The sequence below is a fragment of the Rhinichthys klamathensis genome, unplaced genomic scaffold (assembly GCF_029890125.1).
Source record: "Rhinichthys klamathensis goyatoka isolate OS25496 unplaced genomic scaffold, OSU_Roscu_1.1 h1tg000818l_1, whole genome shotgun sequence".
Taxonomy (NCBI): domain Eukaryota; kingdom Metazoa; phylum Chordata; class Actinopteri; order Cypriniformes; family Leuciscidae; genus Rhinichthys; species Rhinichthys klamathensis.
In genome coordinates this window covers 72,501-95,000 of record NW_026607204.1, presented here as the reverse complement: position 1 = coordinate 95,000, position 22,500 = coordinate 72,501, and the positions used below count along the sequence as shown (strand labels likewise).

Genomic DNA, 22,500 nt, shown 5'->3' with positions numbered 1-22,500 from the left:
GAGCGCGCAGGACAATAGGCATAGGTGTTAATGTTCCTCTTTCATATGGAGAGCGAGGGAGACTAAATAAACTTGTTAAAAAGAGATTCAGCGCGAGAGAGGCAAAGAAAAACGCATGTTTTAATTTAATTATGTTGCTTTGGACAATTTTCGTTTTGTAGGCCTACTGTTTTAATTGTTTAATATAGCTGTCATTTCTTTGGCAATACAAATTTAAAATGTCGCAAGAATAAGATTAGCCTAGTGTTTCTTATTTTGCATCGCAAAAGAAATAAACTCTAAACCCGATGCAACCCTGTTTTAAATAAAAAAAACTGTCCCGACACTTTATTTAAACCTTGAAATGTTCGAACTTGGTTTCAAACTTAAGTAATTTTAGTGTTCTTTTACATTACACAATAATTTAGCAGACTAAAGACGTGCTTCTTCATTTTCATTTTCTGATGCAATCGGCTGACAATCTTCCTTCATCAGTTTTTGTCCTTTGTGCAGCGGCTGCGGTTCCAGGAATGTAGCAAATTTATGTTGTAATAATAATTAAACAAAACTCTTGACTTTAAATAAGTAAACAGTTATAAACAGTTAGCTATTTAAGCATCAAGAAGGTTAAACATAAACGCTGTAGGGCAACATCGGTTAACAACATGTATGCTACATTGAGATTCGATCCGAGTCGATTGAAGCTCCTCGAAGCTCGTGTTGTTGCGTTAACCACTGAGCTATCGTCTATACATCTGTGACTGTTTTTATTGCAATGTTTTACTTTTTCATTATTTATTCAATTTCATTTCAGTAGCCTAATTTCAGTATTGTGATTATGAATTATTTTAACTACGTTTCACTTGTTGAATTCATCTGCTACCAGCTTTCAATCGCTCTGAATCAGTGCGGTGCGGCAGCAGATTACGCATTAGAGAGAATAAACAAACACTTTTCAGAGTCTATGATTGTAGCGCCTCTTGGCGGTAAAAGGCAGCAAATACACCACACATTTTACCGCCGCGGTGGAACGGCTGATGTGGGCATTGTCATGGCTTGCCTCGACATTTGCGTTTGAATAGCGCGCGTCCTCCGTGGGCGTGTCAGATTAACGCGTAATGAAGTGTAATGAGCTGGGGAAAAAAAATCTGACAGCACTCTCTTTTCATACAGATTACATAAACTGAGAATATTTGTTTTTTATATAAATTACATCATTAAAAAGAAGAGAATTCAAGCTTCATAAAGAAAAACCTCTCGTGCCTGTATGACAAGTATTTGCAGAGTTAGAGTTAATTTTTCGGACGTGTTTCAGAATGGACTGCACTGACAGAGAGAAGGCAAAACTCGCATCATGTTTATTTTTCTTTATTTGACAAAAAGCACAAAACTTTGTTTTTATTGTGAGTATACAGAAAAATAATAGACAATTAACAGGATCGATTGATGTATAACACTTATATGTACGATCAAAATCAACAGAGTATTTTAAGTCTATTTTTCTGCTATGTGAAAAAAAAACGGCAAAACGCGCGGGCGCGTTTCTGGTCCCCAGAGGGTTAATGAGATTATTACTCTTTCTCCACCAGCGTTCAGCGCGCCACACTCTCTCTCCAGCTATCAGCTGGCCGTGCACATGCCTGTATCCCATCATGCACTGGGGAAGAGTGGAGGCCCATCTGTGCAGACAGATGCATTGTGGGACATGGAGAATATGATTAAGCCAATCAGAGGTTTTAATGGATCATCGTATTATCAGTCTGGCAACAGCCAATCAGGTGTGTGTGCGACTATTGCAGCTCAATTAGTGGTTTAAATAAAAACAAACTGATGAACAACAAGAACAAATTCATGGACTATAAAAATTGCATGGAAATAAAAATTGCCATGATTATGATGTGATGATTATGATGTGACTGCAAAAAAATATTTTCTTACTTAGTATTTTTGTCTTGTTTCCAGTCTAAATATCAAACATTTCCTAAATCAAGATGCATTTACTAAAGTAGTAAAATGCCATAAGATATTACGTCTTGTTTTCTGAGGAAATAAATTAAAATTAAGTGAGTTTTTGCTTAAAACAAGCAAAATTATCTGCCAATGGGGCAAGAAAAATAATCTTGTTTATGTTTGAATGAACATTAATAATCTTGTTTATGTTTGAATTAACATTATTTTTCTTACCCCACTGGCAGATAATTTTGCTTTTTTTAAGCAACAACTCACTTAATTTTGATTCATTCCCCCGAAAAACAGGACATACTGTAATATCTTATGTCATTTTACTCATCTAGTAAATGCATCTTGATTTAAGAATTTTTAGATATTTGGACTAGCCTGGATGCCAGCCCGAACCCCGCCCACAACATTTTTTGGTCGGGAAGTTCGGTCTGGACTCGATCCATTGAGGAGTAATTATGATCAGTCAAAAAATGTTCGGGCCAATCAAATTGCCAGGAAAAACACATCTTGAAAAGACGAAAAGAGAACTGCAATAAAGGCATTTGTCGATCGTCAAGATGTGTTTGCCGTCCTTCCTACAGGATTCGGCAAAAGTTTATTTTATCAGCTGGCTCCGATGGTCGCTAAGAATATGGGACGCAATGAAAAGCCTGTTGTCATTGTGGTTTCTCCTATGGTGGCACTCATGGAGGACCGAGTAAAAGAAGCAACCGAAATGGGCATCAGGGCGATGCAACTCATGTCAAAGCCATCGCTACATCAAACAATGGTGACGCTTTGTTATACTGTACTCGCACACCATACACACTGTACCCCCTATGAGCGGTTTATTTTTTTTAAATAAATCATTAGATGATGTTACTCAATTCAGTTTATTTGCCAGACTCATGTCCAAAACACCACGCAAGACAGAACAAATAAACAAGACAAAGTACAAGTACAATAATTACTCATCATTTTGTATTTAAATCATCATTAAAACGTCATTTTGGCTCCCGGTCTCTTTTCTCTGAAGACTCAAATGAACACGCTTCTTCAGCCTGGTGTCTTTCGTCGTCTCTCCATTTATTAAAATCAATCAAGTCGCACTCCAACCCTGTTATAAAATTGAGACAGGTCAGACAAATGCGAGTAGATTTGTTGGCTTTACTGTCGAGATCTAATCCTAAACGGAGAACTTGTTCGTATATACATTCACATTTTCTATTTCGTTCAAAACTGTTTTTCGAGTTTGCAAGTACTCTGCAAATCCTTAAATTCTTTTTGCAACACCGGCAAAGGTCGTTAACACTCATTTTTCTTTTAAATACTTTTTCCAGAGTGCGTGCAGTGCAGTTCAGTTCTGTTGATATGAGTCGCTCAACATACGTCACTTACTGCGTTGCTCTGATTGGTTAGGTCTATCCAATTGAGTGCAGAGTTTGTTTTTTTCCTGGTTCGATTAAGACACGCCTCATAATCAAAGCCCTATGGAGCAGTATCAGACTCACATTCTGACTAGAAAATGAGTTTGACGAAGTCAGGCTATATTTGGACTGAAAACAAGACAAAAATACTAAGTAAGAAAAGATGATGTGATGATTATGATGTGATGATTATGATGTGAGGATCATGATGTGATGATTTTGACAGGTGTAGACGTGATCGAGGAGCATCTGAGAGAGATTCGATCTTTGCGCCAACGACTGGAAGATTCCATCAGAACCAACGAGAGATTGAGACAGCAGTTACAGGGACGCCTGTCCACAGCGAGAGACACAGGTGTGTGTGTGTGTGTGTGTGTGTGTGAGTGAGTGAGTGAGTGAGTGAGTGAGTGAGTGAGTGAGTGAGTGAGTGAGTGAGTGAGTGAGTGAGTGAGTGAGTGAGTGAGTGAGTGTGTGTGTGTGTGTGTGTGTGTGTGTGTGTGTGAGTGAGTGAGTGAGTCAGTATGAGTGACACTTTCATTCATGATTTTGATCTGAATGTGATTATCACTGCTGTGATTGGACAGCAGATCATCACATGACTGATATTAAGAATAACGATGACTGTCAGAGTCACATTGCTTTTATACAACAGTTCAATCAACACAGTGTTCTCAATCAGCCAATAAATCTCTGTTCAGTCTTGATGACTCACTGCAGATATCCCTGAGCTGTTTAATGCAAAACAACAGTGTTTAACTAATTTGTGTGCTTGTTTACAGATGTAAAAACCATTACCAACAAACTTATGGCTTATCACTGGTGTGTGTGTTTGTGTGTGTGTGTTTGACAGCGGCTCCTACCAACATCTTTATCCAGAGCCATGGTACAGTCAGTCAACTAACCAATGAAATCAGAGCATTAAAGGAGGAAAATCTTGCACTACAGTCCAGGATACAAGCCAGCAGAGGTAAACACACACACACACACACACACACACACACACACACACACACACACACACACACACAAAAGCTCAGTTCAGTTCATATAATGGTGTCAATGCAGGGAGATCAATAATATTGTTGAATATGAAATGTCCCCCCAACTAAGCAGCCAAAATCATAGCCAGCTTAAAAGTTTTTGGTACATATCCTAATGACATTAATGAATTATTAATTTTAAGAAGAGGATCTATGACCTGTGGAAGCATCTCTTTCAGTGGCTTAGTAGGTAAAGGGTCTAACATACATGTTTTTGATTTTGATTATTTAAGAAGTTCCTCCCTGGGCCCCTGAACTGTTAGCACTTCCCTGGCCCCCTGAACTGTTAGCGCCTCCCTGGCCCCCTGAACTGTAGGCGCCTCCCTGGCCCCCTGAACTGTAGGTGCCTCCCTGGCCCCCTGAACTGTAGGCGCCTCCCTGGCCCCCTGAACTGTAGGCGCCTCCCTGGCCCCCTGAACTGTAGGCGCCTCCCTGGCCCCCTGAACTGTAGGTGCCTCCCTGGCCGTCTTAACTGTCGGCGCCTCCCTGGCCCCTTGAACTGTCGGTGCCTACCTGGCCCCTTGAACTGTCGGTGCCTACCTGGCCCCCTGAACTGTTAGCGCCTCCCTGGCCCCCTGAACTGTAGGTGCCTCCCTGGCCCCCTGAACTGTAGGCGCCTCCCTGGCCCCCTGAACTGTAGGCGCCTCCCTGGCCCCCTGAACTCTAGGCGCCTCCCTGGCCGTCTTCACTGTCAGCGCCTCCCTGGCCCCCTGAACTGTCGGTGTCTCCCTGGCCCCCTGAACTGTAGGCGCCTCCCTGGCCGTCTGAACTGTCGGCGCCTCCCTGGCCCCTTGAACTGTCGTGCCTCCCTGGCCCCCTGAACTGTCGGTGCCTCCCTGGCCCCCTGAACTGTAGGCGCCTCCCTGGCCCCCTGAACTGTTGGTGCCTCCCTGGCCCCTTGAACTGTCAGCGCCTCCCTGGCCCCTTGAACTGTCGGTGCCTCCCTGGCCCCCTGAACTGTAGGCGCCTCCCTGGCCCCCTGAACTGTAGGCGCCTCCCTGGCCGTCTGAACTGTCGGCGCCTCCCTGGCCCCTTGAACTGTCGTGCCTCCCTGGCCCCCTGAACTGTCGGTGCCTCCCTGGCCCCCTGAACTGTAGGCACCTCCCTGGCCCCCTGAACTGTTGGTGCCTCCCTGGCCCCTTGAACTGTTGGCGCCTCCCTGGCCCCTTGAACTGTCGGTGCCTCCCTGGCCCCCTGAACTGTCGGCACCTCCCTGGCCCCTTGAACTGTCGGCGCCTCCCTGGCCCCTTGAACTGTCGGCGCCTCCCTGGCCCCTTGAACTGTCGGTGCCTCCCTGGCCCCCTGAACTGTAGGCGCCTCCCTGGCCCCCTGAACTGTTGGTGCCTCCCTGGCCCCCTGAACTGTCGGTGCCTCCCTGGCCCCCTGAACTGTCGGTGCCTCCCTGGCCCCCTGAACTGTCGGTGCCTCCCTGGCCCCCTGAACTGTAGGCGCCTCCCTGGCCCCCTGAACTGTCGGTGCCTCCCTGGCCCCCTGAACTGTCGGTGCCTCCCTGGCCCCCTGAACTGTCTGCGCCTCCTTGGCCCCTTGAACTGTCGGCGCCTCCCTGGCCCCTTGAACTGTCGGCGCCTCCCTGGCCCCCTGAACTGTCGGTGCCTCCCTGGCCCCCTGAACTGTAGGCGCCTCCCTGGCCCCCTGAACTGTCGGTGCCTCCCTGGCCCCCTGAACTGTCGGTGCCTTCCTGGCCCCCTGAACTGTCGGTGCCTCCCTGGCCCCCTGAACTGTCGGTGCCTCCCTGGCCCCCTGAACTGTCGGTGCCTCCCTGGCCCCCTGAACTGTAGGCGCCTCCCTGGCCCCCTGAACTGTCGGTGCCTCCCTGGCCCCCTGAACTGTCGGCGCCTCCTTGGCCCCCTGAACTGTCGGCGCCTCCCTGGCCCCTTGAACTGTCGGCGCCTCCCTGGCCCCCTGAACTGTCGGTGCCTCCCTGGCCCCCTGAACTGTAGGCGCCTCCCTGGCCCCCTGAACTGTCGGTGCCTCCCTGGCCCCCTGAACTGTAGGCGCCTCCCTGGCCCCCTGAACTGTCGGTGCCTCCCTGGCCCCCTGAACTGTCGGTGCCTCCCTGGCCCCCTGAACTGTCGGTGCCTTCCTGGCCCCCTGAACTGTCGGTGCCTCCCTGGCCCCCTGAACTGTCGGTGCCTCCCTGGCCCCCTGAACTGTTGGTGCCTCCCTGGCCCCCTGAACTGTTGGTGCCTCCCTGGCCCCCTGAACTGTCGGTGCCTTCCTGGCCCTTAATGCGATCCGGCCGCTCATTTACACAAAACAGTGCCTGGTGGCTCGAGAACGCAAACCATGAAATAGGTTCCAAAAGCCTTGAAAAATTTATAACACAGAATTTTTTATCGCTTCCGCATAGCCACGTGAACCGGAATTATCCCGACGACGTTTTATCTGTACAGAGGTAAAAGGAAGGGAGGGAGGCCTTCACAGGGGAGAGACTAGTTGACACTTCAGTACTGCGTTGTCGTCGTGTCCAGGCACAGGTCCTTCATCAGATCCGGATACGGCCTGGATCCGGCGGACAGCGGTAAACCTCGGGATAAACAAAGAGACTAATAGTTACGTAAGCGCCATCCTTCTTATGATGTAACAAGTACATCAGGATTGTTACCTAGGTCAAAGAGATGTGTTTTTAGTCTAGCTTTGTACTGACAGAGTGTGTATGCTTCCCGGACAATGTTAGGAAGATTGTTCAAAAGATTTGGTGCTAAATAGGAAAAGGATCTACCGCCATGTTTTAGGTCAAGAATTGCTTATTTTGGGTGATTTAAATACAGATATGTTGAAGAAAGATTCATCAATGTTTAAGCAGTTCAGTTCATTTTGTAAATCATATGCATTGAAACAAATTATCGTTGACCCAACTAGAATTACTCCTAAAAGCAGTACAATTATTGATGTTATATTGGTTTCAGACATTTCTAGGATCTTTAAAAGTGTTTTGGAGGTTGGATTAAGTCAGGGGTCGGCAACCCAAAATGTTGAAAGAGCCATATTGGACCCCAAAAAAAAAAAAATCTGTCTGGACCCGCAAAAAATTAAAAGCTTTATATAAGCCTTATAATGAAGGCAACACATGCTGTAAGTGTTATATTAGCTTTATTAGTGTCAAAATGATAAGTGGGCTACAAATTAGAGCTTAGATCGGGCCCAAAAAATCAAGCCCGGCCCTGCCCGACACATTAAACGTAATTATGAGCCCGAGCCCGATTTTAACCCGATCATTTTTTAATGCGTGGGTCGTTATAACTGACGTTCTCAACTTTCTTTCTCCCGCCCGCAACATTTATGTTTTGTCCCGCTCCCGCCCGCAAATAGACTTTTTTCTGTACCTCCAAATACTTTCAAGTTAGCCTACGTGTCGCCACCATACATCCTCCTGATAAATTATTTGTTATTAAAGCATTAAAACACAAACCACTGTAAATTTAACATAAAAGCAAGCAGTTTACTGCGTGCATGGTTTGCCATGACTGAATTCGCGCAAAGTGCGCTCTCTTAATAATTCCTAAAAAGCTGACAGTTCATCGCGATCTCACACATCTCTGTTATTATCAATGAAGCTGACTGCACAATGAATCTTTCATAATATCCACACGTTGTTCGTTATAATTAGAGGATTTGCCAGCATACAGAATTCAGCACTGAACAAAAACGTCAGTTTTGAGCGTGAGGGGAGTCTATCTTAAATGCTTCTGATTGGCCATTGCGTTCAAGAAATCAACACATATGTATGTGATTGGCTATATCGCTCAACGCTGCAAACACGTTATGAATAGAAATTCTGGCCTGTAAATCGTATCTATTTTGTTTTAGTAGAGTGAGTGCATTACCGCCCGCGCTCGCACTAGGCCATCAAATCTAGTCCCGCGCCGCACTCTATTGCGTTGGGAGTGCTCAGCAATCTTTCTCTTTTTCCCCTTGGGATCCATGGCCCATGACACACCCGCCGGTTTGTTTGTTTGTATGTCAGCCACCGGTCTGGCATCACGCCGATTTGACAGACACGTGTGTCACAGTCTATGACGTAAATTCTTCGTTGACAGAAATGTTGAAATTAAATATTTATTATACACATTTTTACAACGTTGAAAAACTTTAAGAATATTTGTCATGTTTTTCCTCCTACAGAAATTATATTAAAACAAAAAATATTTTTTCCATTTTCAAATTTTTGAAAAAGGTCCAGGGAGCCACTAGGCATGCGGCTCTAGAGCCGTGGGTTGCCGACCTATGGATTAAGTGATCATAATACGGTATATGTATGTAGGAAATTAAAGAGAGAGGCCATAAGTCATCATAATACATTAAAAATGAGATCACTTAAAAGACATAGTCCACAAACTTTTGTTGAAGAACTGAGCAAGGCTAATTGGAATGAGGTGATGCAGTTTGATGATGTGGATATAGTATGGGACAGGTTTAAAAAAAGATTTGTTCAAGTTCTGAATAAAGTTGCGCCTTGCAAAGAAATAGAATTAAACAAATAACAGAACCCTGGATGACAGATAGTATTTTGAAAGATATCAAGGAACGCAACAATAGCTTAAAATCATTCAAAAGAGATGGAAATAATGATAATTATAACAAATTTAAACGTAAAAGAAATGAGATAAGATGCAAGATTAAAGAGGCCAATTTTTTTTTTCTGACGAATAAAATTAGTGAAGCAAAGCAGGACTCTAAAAAACTATGGCGAATCTTAAGTGGTTTAGGCTATCGGCAAAAGGTTAAAAGTAATGATTCAAGAATCAGTCTTAAAATTAATGGTCAATTGATGACAGATCAGAAAAAGGTAGCAAATTGTTTCAATGAGTTTTTTACTAATGTGGGTGACAATTTAGTAAAAGAGCTTCCAGCACAATCAGTTTTATATGACGATAAATTGGTTAAAGAATACTATGTATTATCAACTGGCCGGAATTTTGAGATCGCAATAGACGATAGACGTGACGGACTTTGTCTGGTGTTGTCCTTCTATGGATGTAATGTGTGCGCTTGTTGTCAGTTTTGTTTGACTTCCTTGCCTGTGTTTTGCCTGGATTTACTTTTGTTTGAATAAATGTTTGCTGCATCTGGATCCCACTCTCGTTCCTCTGAAACAGCCACCGTTACAATGGAAAAGAAAGAAATGCCTTCCCCAAATGACAAGACAACTGTTAATAGCTCTTTTTTCACCCAGTCCACCAATCTGCAAAGCACATAGACATAATTTGTGGACAACACTTCTAAACACAAGTTCAACAATTCACATAATGAATCACATAATGCATTTAATACTAAAGCTGGGTATGTATTTCATCAAAACACACACACGTTAATTCACATTAAGTCTTTGTTGTGGGATGATTATCACTGTCTGTAGGACTCTGTAGAGCTTAAAATCTGTAATAAAAACAGATTATCTGATATTTGTACGATGCAGACAGCAGTGAAGAGGTGAAGCAGCTCAGGGAGGCGGTGCTGTCTGGGCGTGTTCGCCTGCAGCAGGTGGAGTTAGAGGCGGAGTTAGAGGCGAAGCAATGGAAGGAGGAGTTGAGGAGGCTGCAGACGCACAACTGTGAGCAAAGCCAACAAATCCAACAACTGCGACAAGACAGACAAAACAGTCAGGAGCACAACAACAGGTCAGAGAAACTAAATGAAGAGTAGCTTCATGTAAAGAAAGTTGTTTCAATAGAGTGACTGGCAATTTTGGATCGTTGTGGTTGGAACTCTTGTGTATGAGTGTGAGATATACACATGAATGAAAGGCTGTGTATCTGGTGATGTGTGTTCAGACTGCAGCACGAGGTGAGTTTACTCCAGCAGCAGTTAGCAGAGAGCAGACAGCTTCTACACTCCCTACAGAGTGAACTACAGCTGTACAACCGAGTGTGTGGCGCGAGAAAGAGCACAGCTGCAGGTAAGACCCCACAAGCTCTGTACATGTTTAAATAATCACACCCTCAAAAATAAAACTCTTCTGGAATTGTTTATTCACACTCATTTTATTGCAAACCTGTACAAGTGCCTATATTTCAGTGAAACACATCAGTTTAGACAGGCTGCTCTCTTACATACAATTAAATGCAGACCTGTCCAACTCCAGAAATGACAAAAGTATCATAAAACTGCCATAAAAGTAGTCCATATGAGACGTGTGCTATATTCCAACCATGTGCACAAGTGATTTCTAGAGTTATCCGCTAATCGTGGAGGGAAAGATTATCAACGAGTGCCACTTTACAGCTGTTCAAATTGCATATTCATTTATGAACCGACAGAGCTTCCCCCCTCTCTCTCTCAGGGTGTGTGTGTGAGGTGCCGTGCCCGTCAGTGGAGTTGCGAGAGCTGCTGGTGGAGGTTCGGGCTCTCAGGGTCCAGCTGGAGGTCAGTGTACAGGAGAACAGTTCTCTTCGGGCTCAACTCCAGAAGCTGGATCACTCGTCCGATCAGCGCCGGTCACCCATCGTTCCGGCCAGTCCACTGAGAGACGTGCTTTACCGGCGACTGATTCTCCACGGTAACCTGTGGACGACTTCATTTCACTTCAGCTGTCTTGCTTGTGTAATTTAACAACTAGAAAAACAGACACTCATGTGACTTGTTGAGATGTGCACTTGTAACTGTTGTAGACCAGTAGTCGCTGTGTGTGTAGACAAGTCAAGTCACCTGCAATTATATAGCACTTTTAACCATATAGATTTTCAAATAGGAAATTAAAGTAACTGATTGTTTAGGCTTTACAGCAGCTCTAGAATAAAGTTATTGTCCAGCTAAAGTTAGTTTTGATTGATACACTTCCGTTCCAAAGATCATTAGTTATTACCTTAGGGGCCGCTAACACGACACCGCTCTAACAGAAAACCCTTAACGCGCTCCGGCCGCTCCGAGTAGCCATGTGAACCGGAACTATTTTGACAATGTTTTATCTATACAGAGGTAAAGTGAAGGAGGCCTTCACAGGGGAGAGACTAGTTGACACTTTGGAACTGTGTTGTTGTCGTTTTCAGGCGCAGGTCCTTTATCAGATTTGGATACGGCCTGGATCCGGCGAACTGCGGTAAACCTCGGGATAAACAGAGAGACTAATATTAGCGTAGACGCCATTCTTCTTATGATGTAACGAGTACATCAGGATTTATGGGAAGTGCTCCCGGTTCCGGCTGACCTGATCTATGCAGCCTAACATTGAATTATAGAAGTCTATAGTGTGTTATGTGTATGCTAGGTCAAAGAGATGTGTTTTTAGTCTAGCTTTGAACTGACAGAGTGTGTCTGCTTCCCGGACAATGGTAGGAAGACTGTTCCAAAGTTTTGGTGCTAAATAGGAAAAGGATCTACCGCCAGCAGTCGATTTAGATATTCTAGGTATTATCTACTGACTGGAATTTTGAGATTGCGATAGACGTGAAGGACTATAATGCGTTAAGAGCTCGCTCAAGTACTGGGAGCTAAACCATTCAGTGCTTTGTAAGTAATCAGCAATATTTTAAAATGCATACAATGTTTAATAGGGAGCCAATGCAGTGTTGACAGAACCGGGCTAATATGGTCATACTTCCTGGTTCTGGTAAGAACTCGAGCTGCGGCGTTTTGGACCAGCTGTAGTTTGTTTATTAAGCGTGCAGGGCAACCACCCAGTAGAGCATTACAATAATCTAGACTTGAGGTCATGAACACATGAACTAATTGTTCCGCATTTGTCGGTGAGAGCATATGACGTAATTTGGATATATTTTTAAGAAGGAAGAATGCGGTTTTACAGATACTAGAAACGTGATTTTCAAATGAAAGATTGGTATCAAAGAGCACACACACACACACACACACACACACAGAGGTTCCTAACCGACGACGAAGACTTGACAGAGCAGCCATCAAGTGTTAGACAGTATTCTAGGTTTTTTTCTTATTTAGTATTTTGTGAGGAAGTTTTTTGTCCAATAATTAGAATCTCTGTTTTTTCAGAATTAAGTAGTTGGAAATTACCAGTCATCAAGTTTTTTAAATCAGCTATGCATTCCGTTAATTTTGTGAATTGGTAAGTTTTGTTAGGGTGTGAAGAAATATGGAGCTGAGTATCATCAGCATAACCGTGAAAGCTAATTCCATGCTTCCTAATGATATCTCCTAATGGTAGCATGTACAGAGTGAACAGCAGCGGTCCTAGTACTGAGCCTTGTGGTACGCCATACTTGTGAACTTGTGATCGATAAGACATCTCTTCATTTACTGCTATAAACTGATAACTGTCAGATAAGTATGATTTAAACCATGCTAATGCAATTCCACTAATGCCAACATAATTTCCGAGTATTTTTAAAAGAATGTTGTGGTCGATAGTATCAAATGCAGCACTAAGATCGAGTAACACTAATAGCGAGATACAACCACGATCGGATGATAAGAGCAGATCATTTGTGACTCTGATGAGAGCTGTCTCAGTGCTATGGTACGGTCTGAATCCTGACTGAAAATCCTCACAGATATCATTTCTTTCTAAAAAGGAAAATAGTTGTGAAGATACTGCCTTTTCTAGTATCTTTGACAGAAAAGGTAGATTCGAGATCGGCCTGTAATTGATAAATTCTGTAGGATCAAGTTGCATTTTTTTAACAAGCGGTTTAATCATAGCCAGTTTAAACGTTTTTTGTACGTATCCTAATGACAAAGATGAATTAATTATATTAGGAAGAGGATCTATGACCTCTGGAAGGATCTCTTTCAATAGCTTAGTCGGTATAGGGTCTAACATACATGTTGTTGATTTATATGATTTAATGAGTTTAGAAAATTCTTCCTCTCCTATAGCAATGAATGAATAGAATTATTCCTCAGGGAGAGTACAATGCACAGCCTGATGCGATACTGATACTGTATCAATCTTATAAGTGAAGAATCTGGGGTTGAAGCTTTATTTCAAGTTAATTTAGCCACTGTTTCAAATAAATACCTAGGGTTTTGTTTATTTTCTTCTAATAGAGTTTCAAAATAAGTAGATCTATCAGCTTTTAAGTCCTCTCTGTACACAATTGTGCTCTTTCCATGTAATGTGAAAAAACTCTAGTTTTATTTTCTTCCAGTTGCGCTCCATTTTTTCTGGCTGCTCTCTTAAGAGCCTGAGTGTGCTTGTTGTACCACGGCGTTGGACTATTTTCTTTAATCTTCTTTAAGCGCAAAGGAGCACCTGTGTCTAAAGTGCTGGAAAAGAGAGAATCAATCATTTCTGTTGCAATATCGAGTTCTTCTAAGCTATCTGGGATGCTGAGATGATGAAACTGATCAGGAAGATTATTTGTAAGGCAATCTTTAGTGGCAGAAGTGATAGTTCTAACATATTTATAACACAGAGTCGGCTTTGCAACCTTGGCTAAATTAAGTATACATGAGATTAAATAATGATCTGAGATGCCATCACTCTGCTGCAGAATTTCAACGGCATAAACATTTGTTCCATGTGACAGTATTAGATCTAAAGTATGATTACAACCATGAGTAGGTCCTGATACGTGTTGTCTTACTCTAATAGAGTTCAGAATGTTTTTAAATGCCAATCCCAATGCATCTTTTTCGTTATGTACATGTATATTAAATTCACCAACAATTAGGGCTTTATCTGCTGCCAGTAATAACTTTCTTTGATAAAATTCTTTGATAAAGTCTGTATGGTGCCCTGGTGGCCGGTATACAGTAGCCAGCTCAAATCTCAAACGGGATTTATCACTTACACTAGATAGTGTTACATTAAGCACCAACATTTCAAAATAATTATATATGAAACTAGACTTCTCAGTAATTCTAAGATATTACTATAAATTACAGCAACACTTCCCCCTTTGTCTTTCAGACGAGGCTCATGTTTATAACTGTAATCTTGCGGGGTGGACTCATTTAAAGTAATGTAATCGTCTGGTTTTATCCAGGTTTCTGTCAAACACAGCACATCTAGATTATATCATATCATTCATTAACAATAAGTTCTTTTGAATAAGGGTTTGAATATTCAGCACCCGAAGCTTTATCATTTGTTCATTTGTATTATATCTTTTTTTTATTTGTTGAACATCAATTACATTTTTTACCCTTAAATGGGTTTGGGAGTTTTTTGTACTTCCTAATTGAGGGAACAGACACAGTCTCTATGTGATGATATCTAGGTGAAAGAATGATGGGATTTATCTGACCTTAGTGACGTGAGACAGCTGGCAGACGGTCGGTTTAGCCAGTCTGTCTGCTTCCTGACCTGAGCCCCAGATCATCATGTTTGAGCTCTAAGACTATGTGCCATATGACGTTGATGTAATTATGTACGCTGATGATACGGTGATCTTCACTTTTGGGGAAAACGAGCTGGAGGTTGCTGAAAAATTATCAAAAGAGATGCAGAAAGTTGCAGAGTGGTTGCAGATGTCCTGCCTGACCTTAAACGTTGATAAAACAGTCTCAATGTTTTTTTCAAATAAACGTAAAATACAACAAACTCAAGGAATTCAAGGAAATGGACAAAAAATTAAAAATGTAAATGAAACAAAATATTTAGGTTTAGTACTTGACTCAAACCTTGGTTTTAAAAGTCACATAAAAAACTCAGTAATAAATTTATATTTAATTTGATGAACTATAAACATATTAGAAATTCATTAACTACGGAAGCCTCAAACACATTCCTTAATACTATGATTGTTTCACATTTTTTGTATTGCATGTCTAGTTGGTCTCAGGCGTGTAAAACATCGCTAAAGTTTCTTGAATCATTATACAAAAGGGCTATAAAAATTCATGATAAAAAGTCTCGCTACTACCATCATTGTAAAGTATTAAGTAAATATAACATTTTAAATTTTGAAAACCTTATTAAATATAATCAAATTTCTTCTCTATTTAAAATTATTCATAACATCGCTGCTCCTCCCTTAAGAAAATTTGTGACACTAAATTCGGAGAGAAATTTTAGAACCACACGGTCGACAGTTAGAGGAGAGTGCAGCGTTCCAAGATGCAGAACCACATATGGTCAACAATCGTTCTCTTATGAAGCAGTGAGCCTTTGGAATACTCTTCCAAATGAAATTATCTCTTGCACTAACTATAGCATATTTACACGCCTGACCAAACAGTGGTTATTAACAAAGCAAACCTGTACGCACTGAATGACTGCGATACGAATGATGTAATCTGTGAATGAATAAGTTATAGATTCCTGTAGTAGAGAGTGTTATATGATGTGAGTGAAGTGATGCTTCTGTGTATTATAATTCTGTACATATTTTTTAAATTTTGTAAGTATATCATCAACCTGTCCAGGGACTGCAGGCGGAAATTTGCATTTTTGCTATAACCTGGCACATGACATCTCTTCTTTCTTAGATTAATGGTTTTTGTGCATTGTCCCTGATCAAATAAAATTAAAAAAAAAAAAAATTACTACAGAGAAGAGCAGCACCATCCCCCAGGAGGGATGAATACCATCTCTTTTCAACAGGTCAGGTCTGCCCCAAAAACATTTTTCCAATTGTCTATGAATTCTATTTTATTTTGCGGACACCACTTTAGACAGCCAGCCATTGAGTGAGGACAGTCTACTAACTATCTCATCACTCCTGTGAACAGGAAGGGGGCCAGAGCAAATTACAGTGCCTGACATCGTACTTGCGAGTTCACACACCTCTTTAATGTTAATTTTAGTGATCTCCGACTGGCGGAGTCGGACATCATTAGTGCCGACGTGAATAATAATCTTAGAGAATTTACGATTAGCATAAACCAGCACTTTTAAATTTGCTTTGATGTCAGGCGCTCTGGCTCCCGGCAAACATGTGACTATTATAACCTTTATTTTACCAGGAAAAGAATCAAATTGAGATTAAGAATCTTTTTTACAAGAGCGTCCTGGCCAAGAGTGACAGACACAGCTCGCTTGAGTTTAACAGATAACATCCATCAATACATACACATACGTATACACACACAAGCAAATCCAATCAAATTTCAATATCAATACATAACTAGTTAATCCATCTACAGCCCGATGTTTCATTCTCCAAATCGTTCAAAACTACTTTGAAAATGTCCAATGAAACCATCTCCCTAAGTTTCAACGTACTTTGCAAATTATTCCAGGCAGAAGGAGCAGCAAATTTAAATTCCTTTTTCTATGCCTTTCTATTTCAACTATGGTGGCTGGTGTCTCTATTTTCACGTTCTGTGTAATAGAATTGCCAATAACTAGGGCACATTCAACAGGATTCTCAGTGGGTGTTTCACTGAGTGGGGAGAACCTGTTAATGCTGTAATAGGAACGGAAGAGCGGTGTTTTGTCCCGCGACTACAGCGTCTCACGGTCACCCAGTTGCCCTGTTGCCCTCCTGCACGGGCTCTACAGCCGGAATCCAACAATGTACAGAGTTCACTAAGCTAGTCGTATCGAAAGCAGTATCTTAAGCCCTTGCATTCTTACTATCCTCGATTAAAGTTTGGATGCGTGTCTCTAGTTCTGAAATCTTCTCCGTCAGCCTGACTGTCTCCCTGCATTTATCACATGTAAAGCCCTCAGTACTGATAGAGAAGACTAGGCTATACATGTGACACAAAGTGCAAGTGACAATAACAGGAGAAGACATTACTCACCGTGTTTGTTGACTGATCCTACTCACCACAGTCGTTTGATAGACTCGTAAAAAGCGCGAGCGCACGAGAGAAAAGAAGACGGCAAGCACGGATTGGCAGGTTACCGGGCTAGCAAGATACTAGTGTGTTGTGCTAGCGATAACGATTTAGATAAAAGCTAGCGATGTCGGATTAATGTGATGGGCCATATTAGACTATATCTAATATATGTTGATGGGTTAGTTATATTTAGCAATATAAACAACAAGGAATGATAGTTAATAGATATTCAAAACAGAAAGCTATACGGAGCTTACAGACGCAAACCAGCAGCAAGGCAGACAGGAGCAATCGATCAGCAGCCAATGGTCTGATGTTCTCCTAAGCCAAAAAGGAGGAGTGTAAACCTCACTCCCCTGATCTCGAGCCGCTGATGGTAGTGGTCTTTAGCCTCCTCGGTAGAGCGCACGCCTCCCTCCCCGGAGACCACGATTCGAATCCCGCTCGGATTGGGTTGAGTAGAACCAGTTACACACTAAGATCATGCTTGAAAATATTGAGCATTATCTTTAAAAACCTGTTTGTAGCTGCTGTTATCTTTGTAAAGAACCATTTTGCCAATAAACTTTGAGTGTGATGGACTTGATGGTTTTTGTGTGTGTGTGTGTTTTGTACTAACCACTCTGCCATGTTCCACAGACCCGTCTCCTTCTCCTCCTGTCAGAGATGTGGGTCCGTTTCCAGCCGGGCCTCTGTACTCGCCATACTCGGAGATGGAGGAGACTAACGGTGTGTGTGAGTGTGTGTGTGTGTGTGCTATCCGTGAACTGCAGCTGCGATGTTGATGTCACTGTACTTACTTTTCATTGTGGCTGAAAAGGAGGCCCTTCAAATAGCTTTGAATGGAATTAAAAGTGGAATTTAACTGCTACATAAATAAAACTTGGCTTCTCCCTTTATTGAGAACTTCAGCTTGTTTGTCTTGTTCAAGTTTGAACAGTTCTGTCAATGGTCATAGATCAACTTTTCAACTATCTCCTGGAACCTGCTGAAGTACTTCTGGTTGAGAACCAGACTAATGTTCAATTGTACTTAATAGGTCAAAGAGAAGAATAAAATCTGTGTTCTCCTCAGACTCTCTGGAGCCTCATGCGGACCTGGAAGGAGAGGCTCCGGACGGGTCGTTCGCCCACAGTAACGGGCGTCACGCGGTCGGGCACGTGGATGATCACGGGTCTCTGCAGCAGCAGGTTCTGGAGGCCCGGGTTCTGGTCCAGCGGATGGAGGCGGCGCTGACCGAGAGTCTCGACTCGGCTCTGATGGAGAAGGTGAAGCTCAGACCTGCTGACAGATCAAGCTGTCAGAATCCGATCTCATGTGTGTCTCTCACAGGCTCTGGACTACAGCACGGTGAAGGCGCTGCTCTCGGACACCAAGACCTTGCACCAGATTCTGGACGAGGCCGTATCCCTGCTGAAGATGTTCTGGCGAGCGGCTCTGCCGAGCAGCGACGGGGCCGTCCATCTCCTTCAGAGGGTTCGAACATCTGCAGCACTTGCTCAACATTTATTGATTCCTAAAAAATGAAAGGCCACATATATGTTCATGGTGCTGCTGCTTTCCTCTCAGGAGCAGTCGATGCGCGAGGAGATCCAGTTTCTGCGTCTGCGGATCGCCCAGCAGGAGGAGGTTCTGCAGGGAACCATCACACGTTTGCGCTCCACCAGCAGAACCAAAGAAAGCATGGAGACCTTCATCGTCAACCAGCGTGAGTCCAACAGCCTGTTCGGTGCGCCAGTTTTTACCCAGTTGCTGAAACTCTAACAAATCAGAAACTAGGGCTGCTCGATTATAGCAAAAACCGTGATCATGATTCTTTTGGTCAATTCTTATTATTTAACACGACATGACCAGAATCTTAGATCATGATATATATTGTCATTATAAAAGTAAATGACTCATATCATGATTTAAATATATTTTGCTAGAAATAATGATACAAATTCTCATAACCAAATTTGACAAATTTAAACAATAGAGCAAAGATAGAAATGAAATAAAGTGCTTAGGTTTTTCAGTCTAACCAGTAGTATGCAGGCCAGTGAAGCCCTTCCACAGACATGAATGTGAAATAAAACAGCGCAATAGTCTTTACTGTATGAATGAAATGTATAAAGATCTTATTAAAGCAAGTAAAGTTTAGTGAAAAGCAGTGAATGATTTTCTCTTGAAACGAAATTGGGCATTTAGACATATTTTGGTGTGTATTTGATGACTGATGCCCCAAAGTATACTTAGCTTTTCTGCAGAGAAAACATCAGAAAACATCTGCCAATAACGCATGTTCTGTGATTATTTCTCATCCACAGTTTTAGCAACAGTGGACTGCATTTCTAGACAATCACATTCCCTGATTTGGACATTTAGTTTTGGAGGAACAAAAGCGCACTGCTGTGAAGGAAAGAGAGATGCACTGGATTTATAACAAATGACAAAACGAGAGAATAATTTCAAAACAGAATGCGACACAAGCGTTTTATCTTAATCGCTAGAATCCGAAATCTAAAATGAAGTTGCTCAGATTGCACAGCGCTGTCTGAAAGCGTAACAGTACGTTCATAAAAACACTCGAGTCTCAGCATGTGAAGCCTTTATTTCTGTCGCGCTTTATACTCTATGATAGTTTTGAACACTCTCCAGTCAAAAGCTCAGGCTGGCAACCGGATCACGTTCGATTGGTTTCAATAGTTTGAGGTTTTGTGTTTGGGTGTAGTGATGTCATCAGAGCTTTCACACACGCGTCTGTCTTACAGTGTCCCGGACTCGAGACGTGCTGAAGAAAGCTCGAGCGAATCTAGAGGTGAGTGTTGTGTTTGTGTTCAGTGCTGTGTGTGTGTGTGTTTGTGTTCAGTGCTGTGTGTGTTGTGTTTGTGTTCAGTGCTGTGTGTGTTGTGTTTGTGTTCAGTGCTGTGTGTGTTGTGTTTGTGTTCAGTGCTGTGTGTGTTGTGTTTGTGTTCAGTGCTGTGTGTCTTGTGTTTGTGTTCAGTGCTGTGTGTGTTGTGTTTGTGTTTGTGTTCAGTGCTGTGTGTGTTGTGTTTGTGTTCAGTGCTGTGTGTGTTGTGTTTGTGTTTAGTGCTGTGTGTGTTGTGTTTGTGTTCAGTGCTGTGTGTGTTGTGTTTGTGTTCAGTGCTGTGTGTGTTGTGTTTGTGTTCAGTGCTGTGTGTGTTGTGTTTGTGTTCAGTGTTGTGTTTGTGTTCAGTGCTGTGTGTGTTGTGTTTGTGTTCAGTGTTGTGTTTGTGTTCAGTGCTGTGTGTGTTGTGTTTGTGTTCAGTGCTGTGTGTGTTGTGTTTGTGTTTGTGTTCAGTGCTGTGTGTGTTGTGTTTGTGTTCAGTGCTGTGTGTGTTGTGTTTGTGTTCAGTGCTGTGTGTGTTGTGTTTGTGTTTGTGTTCAGTGCTGTGTGTGTTGTGTTTGTGTTTGTTTTCAGTGCTGTGTGTGTTGTGTTTGTGTTCAGTGCTGTGTGTCTTGTGTTTGTGTTCAGTGCTGTGTGTGTTGTGTTTGTGTTCAGTGCTGTGTGTGTTGTGTTTGTGTTCAGTGCTGTGTGTCTTGTGTTTGTGTTCAGTGCTGTGTGTGTTGTGTTTGTGTTTGTGTTCAGTGCTGTGTGTCTTGTGTTTGTGTTCAGTGCTGTGTGTGTTGTGTTTGTGTTTGTGTTCAGTGCTGTGTGTGTTGTGTTTGTGTTCAGTGCTGTGTGTCTTGTGTTTGTGTTCAGTGCTGTGTGTGTTGTGTTTGTGTTCAGTGCTGTGTGTGTTGTGTTTGTGTTCAGTGTTGTGTTTGTGTTCAGTGCTGTGTGTGTTGTGTTTGTGTTCAGTGTTGTGTTTGTGTTCAGTGCTGTGTGTGTTGTGTTTGTGTTCAGTGTTGTGTGTGTTGTGTTTGTGTTCAGTGTTGTGTTTGTGTTCAGTGCTGTGTGTGTTGTGTTTGTGTTCAGTGTTGTGTTTGTGTTCAGTGCTGTGTGTGTTGTGTTTGTGTTCAGTGTTGTGTTTGTGTTCAGTGCTGTGTGTTTGTGTTCAGTGTTGTGTTTGTGTTCAGTGCTGTGTGTGTTGTGTTTGTGTTCAGTGCTGTGTGTGTTGTGTTTGTGTTCAGTGTTGTGTTTGTGTTCAGTGCTGTGTGTGTTGTGTTTGTGCTCAGTGCTGTGTGTGTTGTGTTTGTGTTCAGTGCTGTGTGTGTTGTGTTTGTGTTCAGTGCTGTGTGTGTTGTGTTTGTGTTCAGTGCTGTGTGTGTTGTGTTTGTGTTCAGTGTTGTGTTTGTGTTCAGTGCTGTGTGTGTTGTGTTTGTGTTCAGTGCTGTGTGTGTTGTGTTTGTGTTCAGTGTTGTGTTTGTGTTCAGTGCTGTGTGTGTTGTGTTTGTGTTCAGTGTTGTGTTTGTGTTCAGTGCTGTGTGTGTTGTGTTTGTGTTCAGTGCTGTGTGTGTTGTGTTTGTGTTCAGTGCTGTGTGTGTGTGTGTGTTTGTGTTCAGTGCTGTGTGTGTGTTGTGTTTGTGTTCAGTGTTGTGTTTGTGTTCAGTGCTGTGTGTGTTGTGTTTGTGTTCAGTGTTGTGTGTGTTGTGTTTGTGTTCAGTGTTGTGTTTGTGTTCAGTGCTGTGTGTGTTGTGTTTGTGTTCAGTGTTGTGTTTGTGTTCAGTGCTGTGTGTTTGTGTTCAGTGTTGTGTTTGTGTTCAGTGCTGTGTGTGTTGTGTTTGTGTTCAGTGCTGTGTGTGTTGTGTTTGTGTTCAGTGTTGTGTTTGTGTTCAGTGCTGTGTGTGTTGTGTTTGTGCTCAGTGCTGTGTGTGTTGTGTTTGTGTTCAGTGCTGTGTGTGTTGTGTTTGTGTTCAGTGCTGTGTGTGTTGTGTTTGTGTTCAGTGCTGTGTGTGTTGTGTTTGTGTTCAGTGTTGTGTTTGTGTTCAGTGCTGTGTGTGTTGTGTTTGTGTTCAGTGCTGTGTGTGTTGTGTTTGTGTTCAGTGTTGTGTTTGTGTTCAGTGCTGTGTGTGTTGTGTTTGTGTTCAGTGCTGTGTTTGTGTTCAGTGCTGTGTGTGTTGTGTTTGTGTTCAGTGTTGTGTTTGTGTTCAGTGCTGTGTGTGTTGTGTTTGTGTTCAGTGTTGTGTGTGTGTTCAGTGCTGTGTGTGTGTTCAGTGCTGTGTGTGTTGTGTTTGTGTTCAGTGTTGTGTTTGTGTTCAGTGCTGTGTGTGTTGTGTTTGTGTTCAGTGCTGTGTGTGTTGTGTTTGTGTTCAGTGCTGTGTGTGTTGTGTTTGTGTTCAGTGTTGTGTTTGTGTTCAGTGCTGTGTGTGTTGTGTTTGTGTTCAGTGCTGTGTGTGTTGTGTTTGTGTTCAGTGTTGTGTTTGTGTTCAGTGCTGTGTGTGTTGTGTTTGTGTTCAGTGCTGTGTGTGTTGTGTTTGTGTTCAGTGCTGTGTGTGTTGTGTTTGTGTTCAGTGCTGTGTGTGTTGTGTTTGTGTTCAGTGTTGTGTTTGTGTTCAGTGCT

The 22,500-nt window shown here is 42.6% G+C and overlaps 1 protein-coding gene across 8 annotated transcripts in view; it reads left to right on the top strand.

The window, feature by feature from the left end:
* Nucleotides 1–22,500, top strand: part of LOC130078121 (myomegalin-like) — a 129,088-nt gene that overhangs the window by 103,039 nt on the left and 3,549 nt on the right. For 7 of the 8 annotated variants that reach the window (XM_056243632.1, XM_056243627.1, XM_056243628.1 and 4 more), the window contains 11 exons: nucleotides 1,569–1,757; nucleotides 3,574–3,702; nucleotides 4,198–4,314; nucleotides 9,828–10,029; nucleotides 10,183–10,307; nucleotides 10,692–10,907; nucleotides 17,693–17,782; nucleotides 18,128–18,321; nucleotides 18,386–18,529; nucleotides 18,623–18,761; nucleotides 19,807–19,853. In XM_056243632.1, coding sequence (XP_056099607.1) covers nucleotides 1,569–1,757; nucleotides 3,574–3,702; nucleotides 4,198–4,314; nucleotides 9,828–10,029; nucleotides 10,183–10,307; nucleotides 10,692–10,907; nucleotides 17,693–17,782; nucleotides 18,128–18,321; nucleotides 18,386–18,529; nucleotides 18,623–18,761; nucleotides 19,807–19,853 — 1,592 coding nt within the window. The remainder of the gene's footprint in view (nucleotides 1–1,568; nucleotides 1,758–3,573; nucleotides 3,703–4,197; nucleotides 4,315–9,827; nucleotides 10,030–10,182; nucleotides 10,308–10,691; nucleotides 10,908–17,692; nucleotides 17,783–18,127; nucleotides 18,322–18,385; nucleotides 18,530–18,622; nucleotides 18,762–19,806; nucleotides 19,854–22,500) is intronic. The other variant, XM_056243631.1, reaches the window with a different exon arrangement.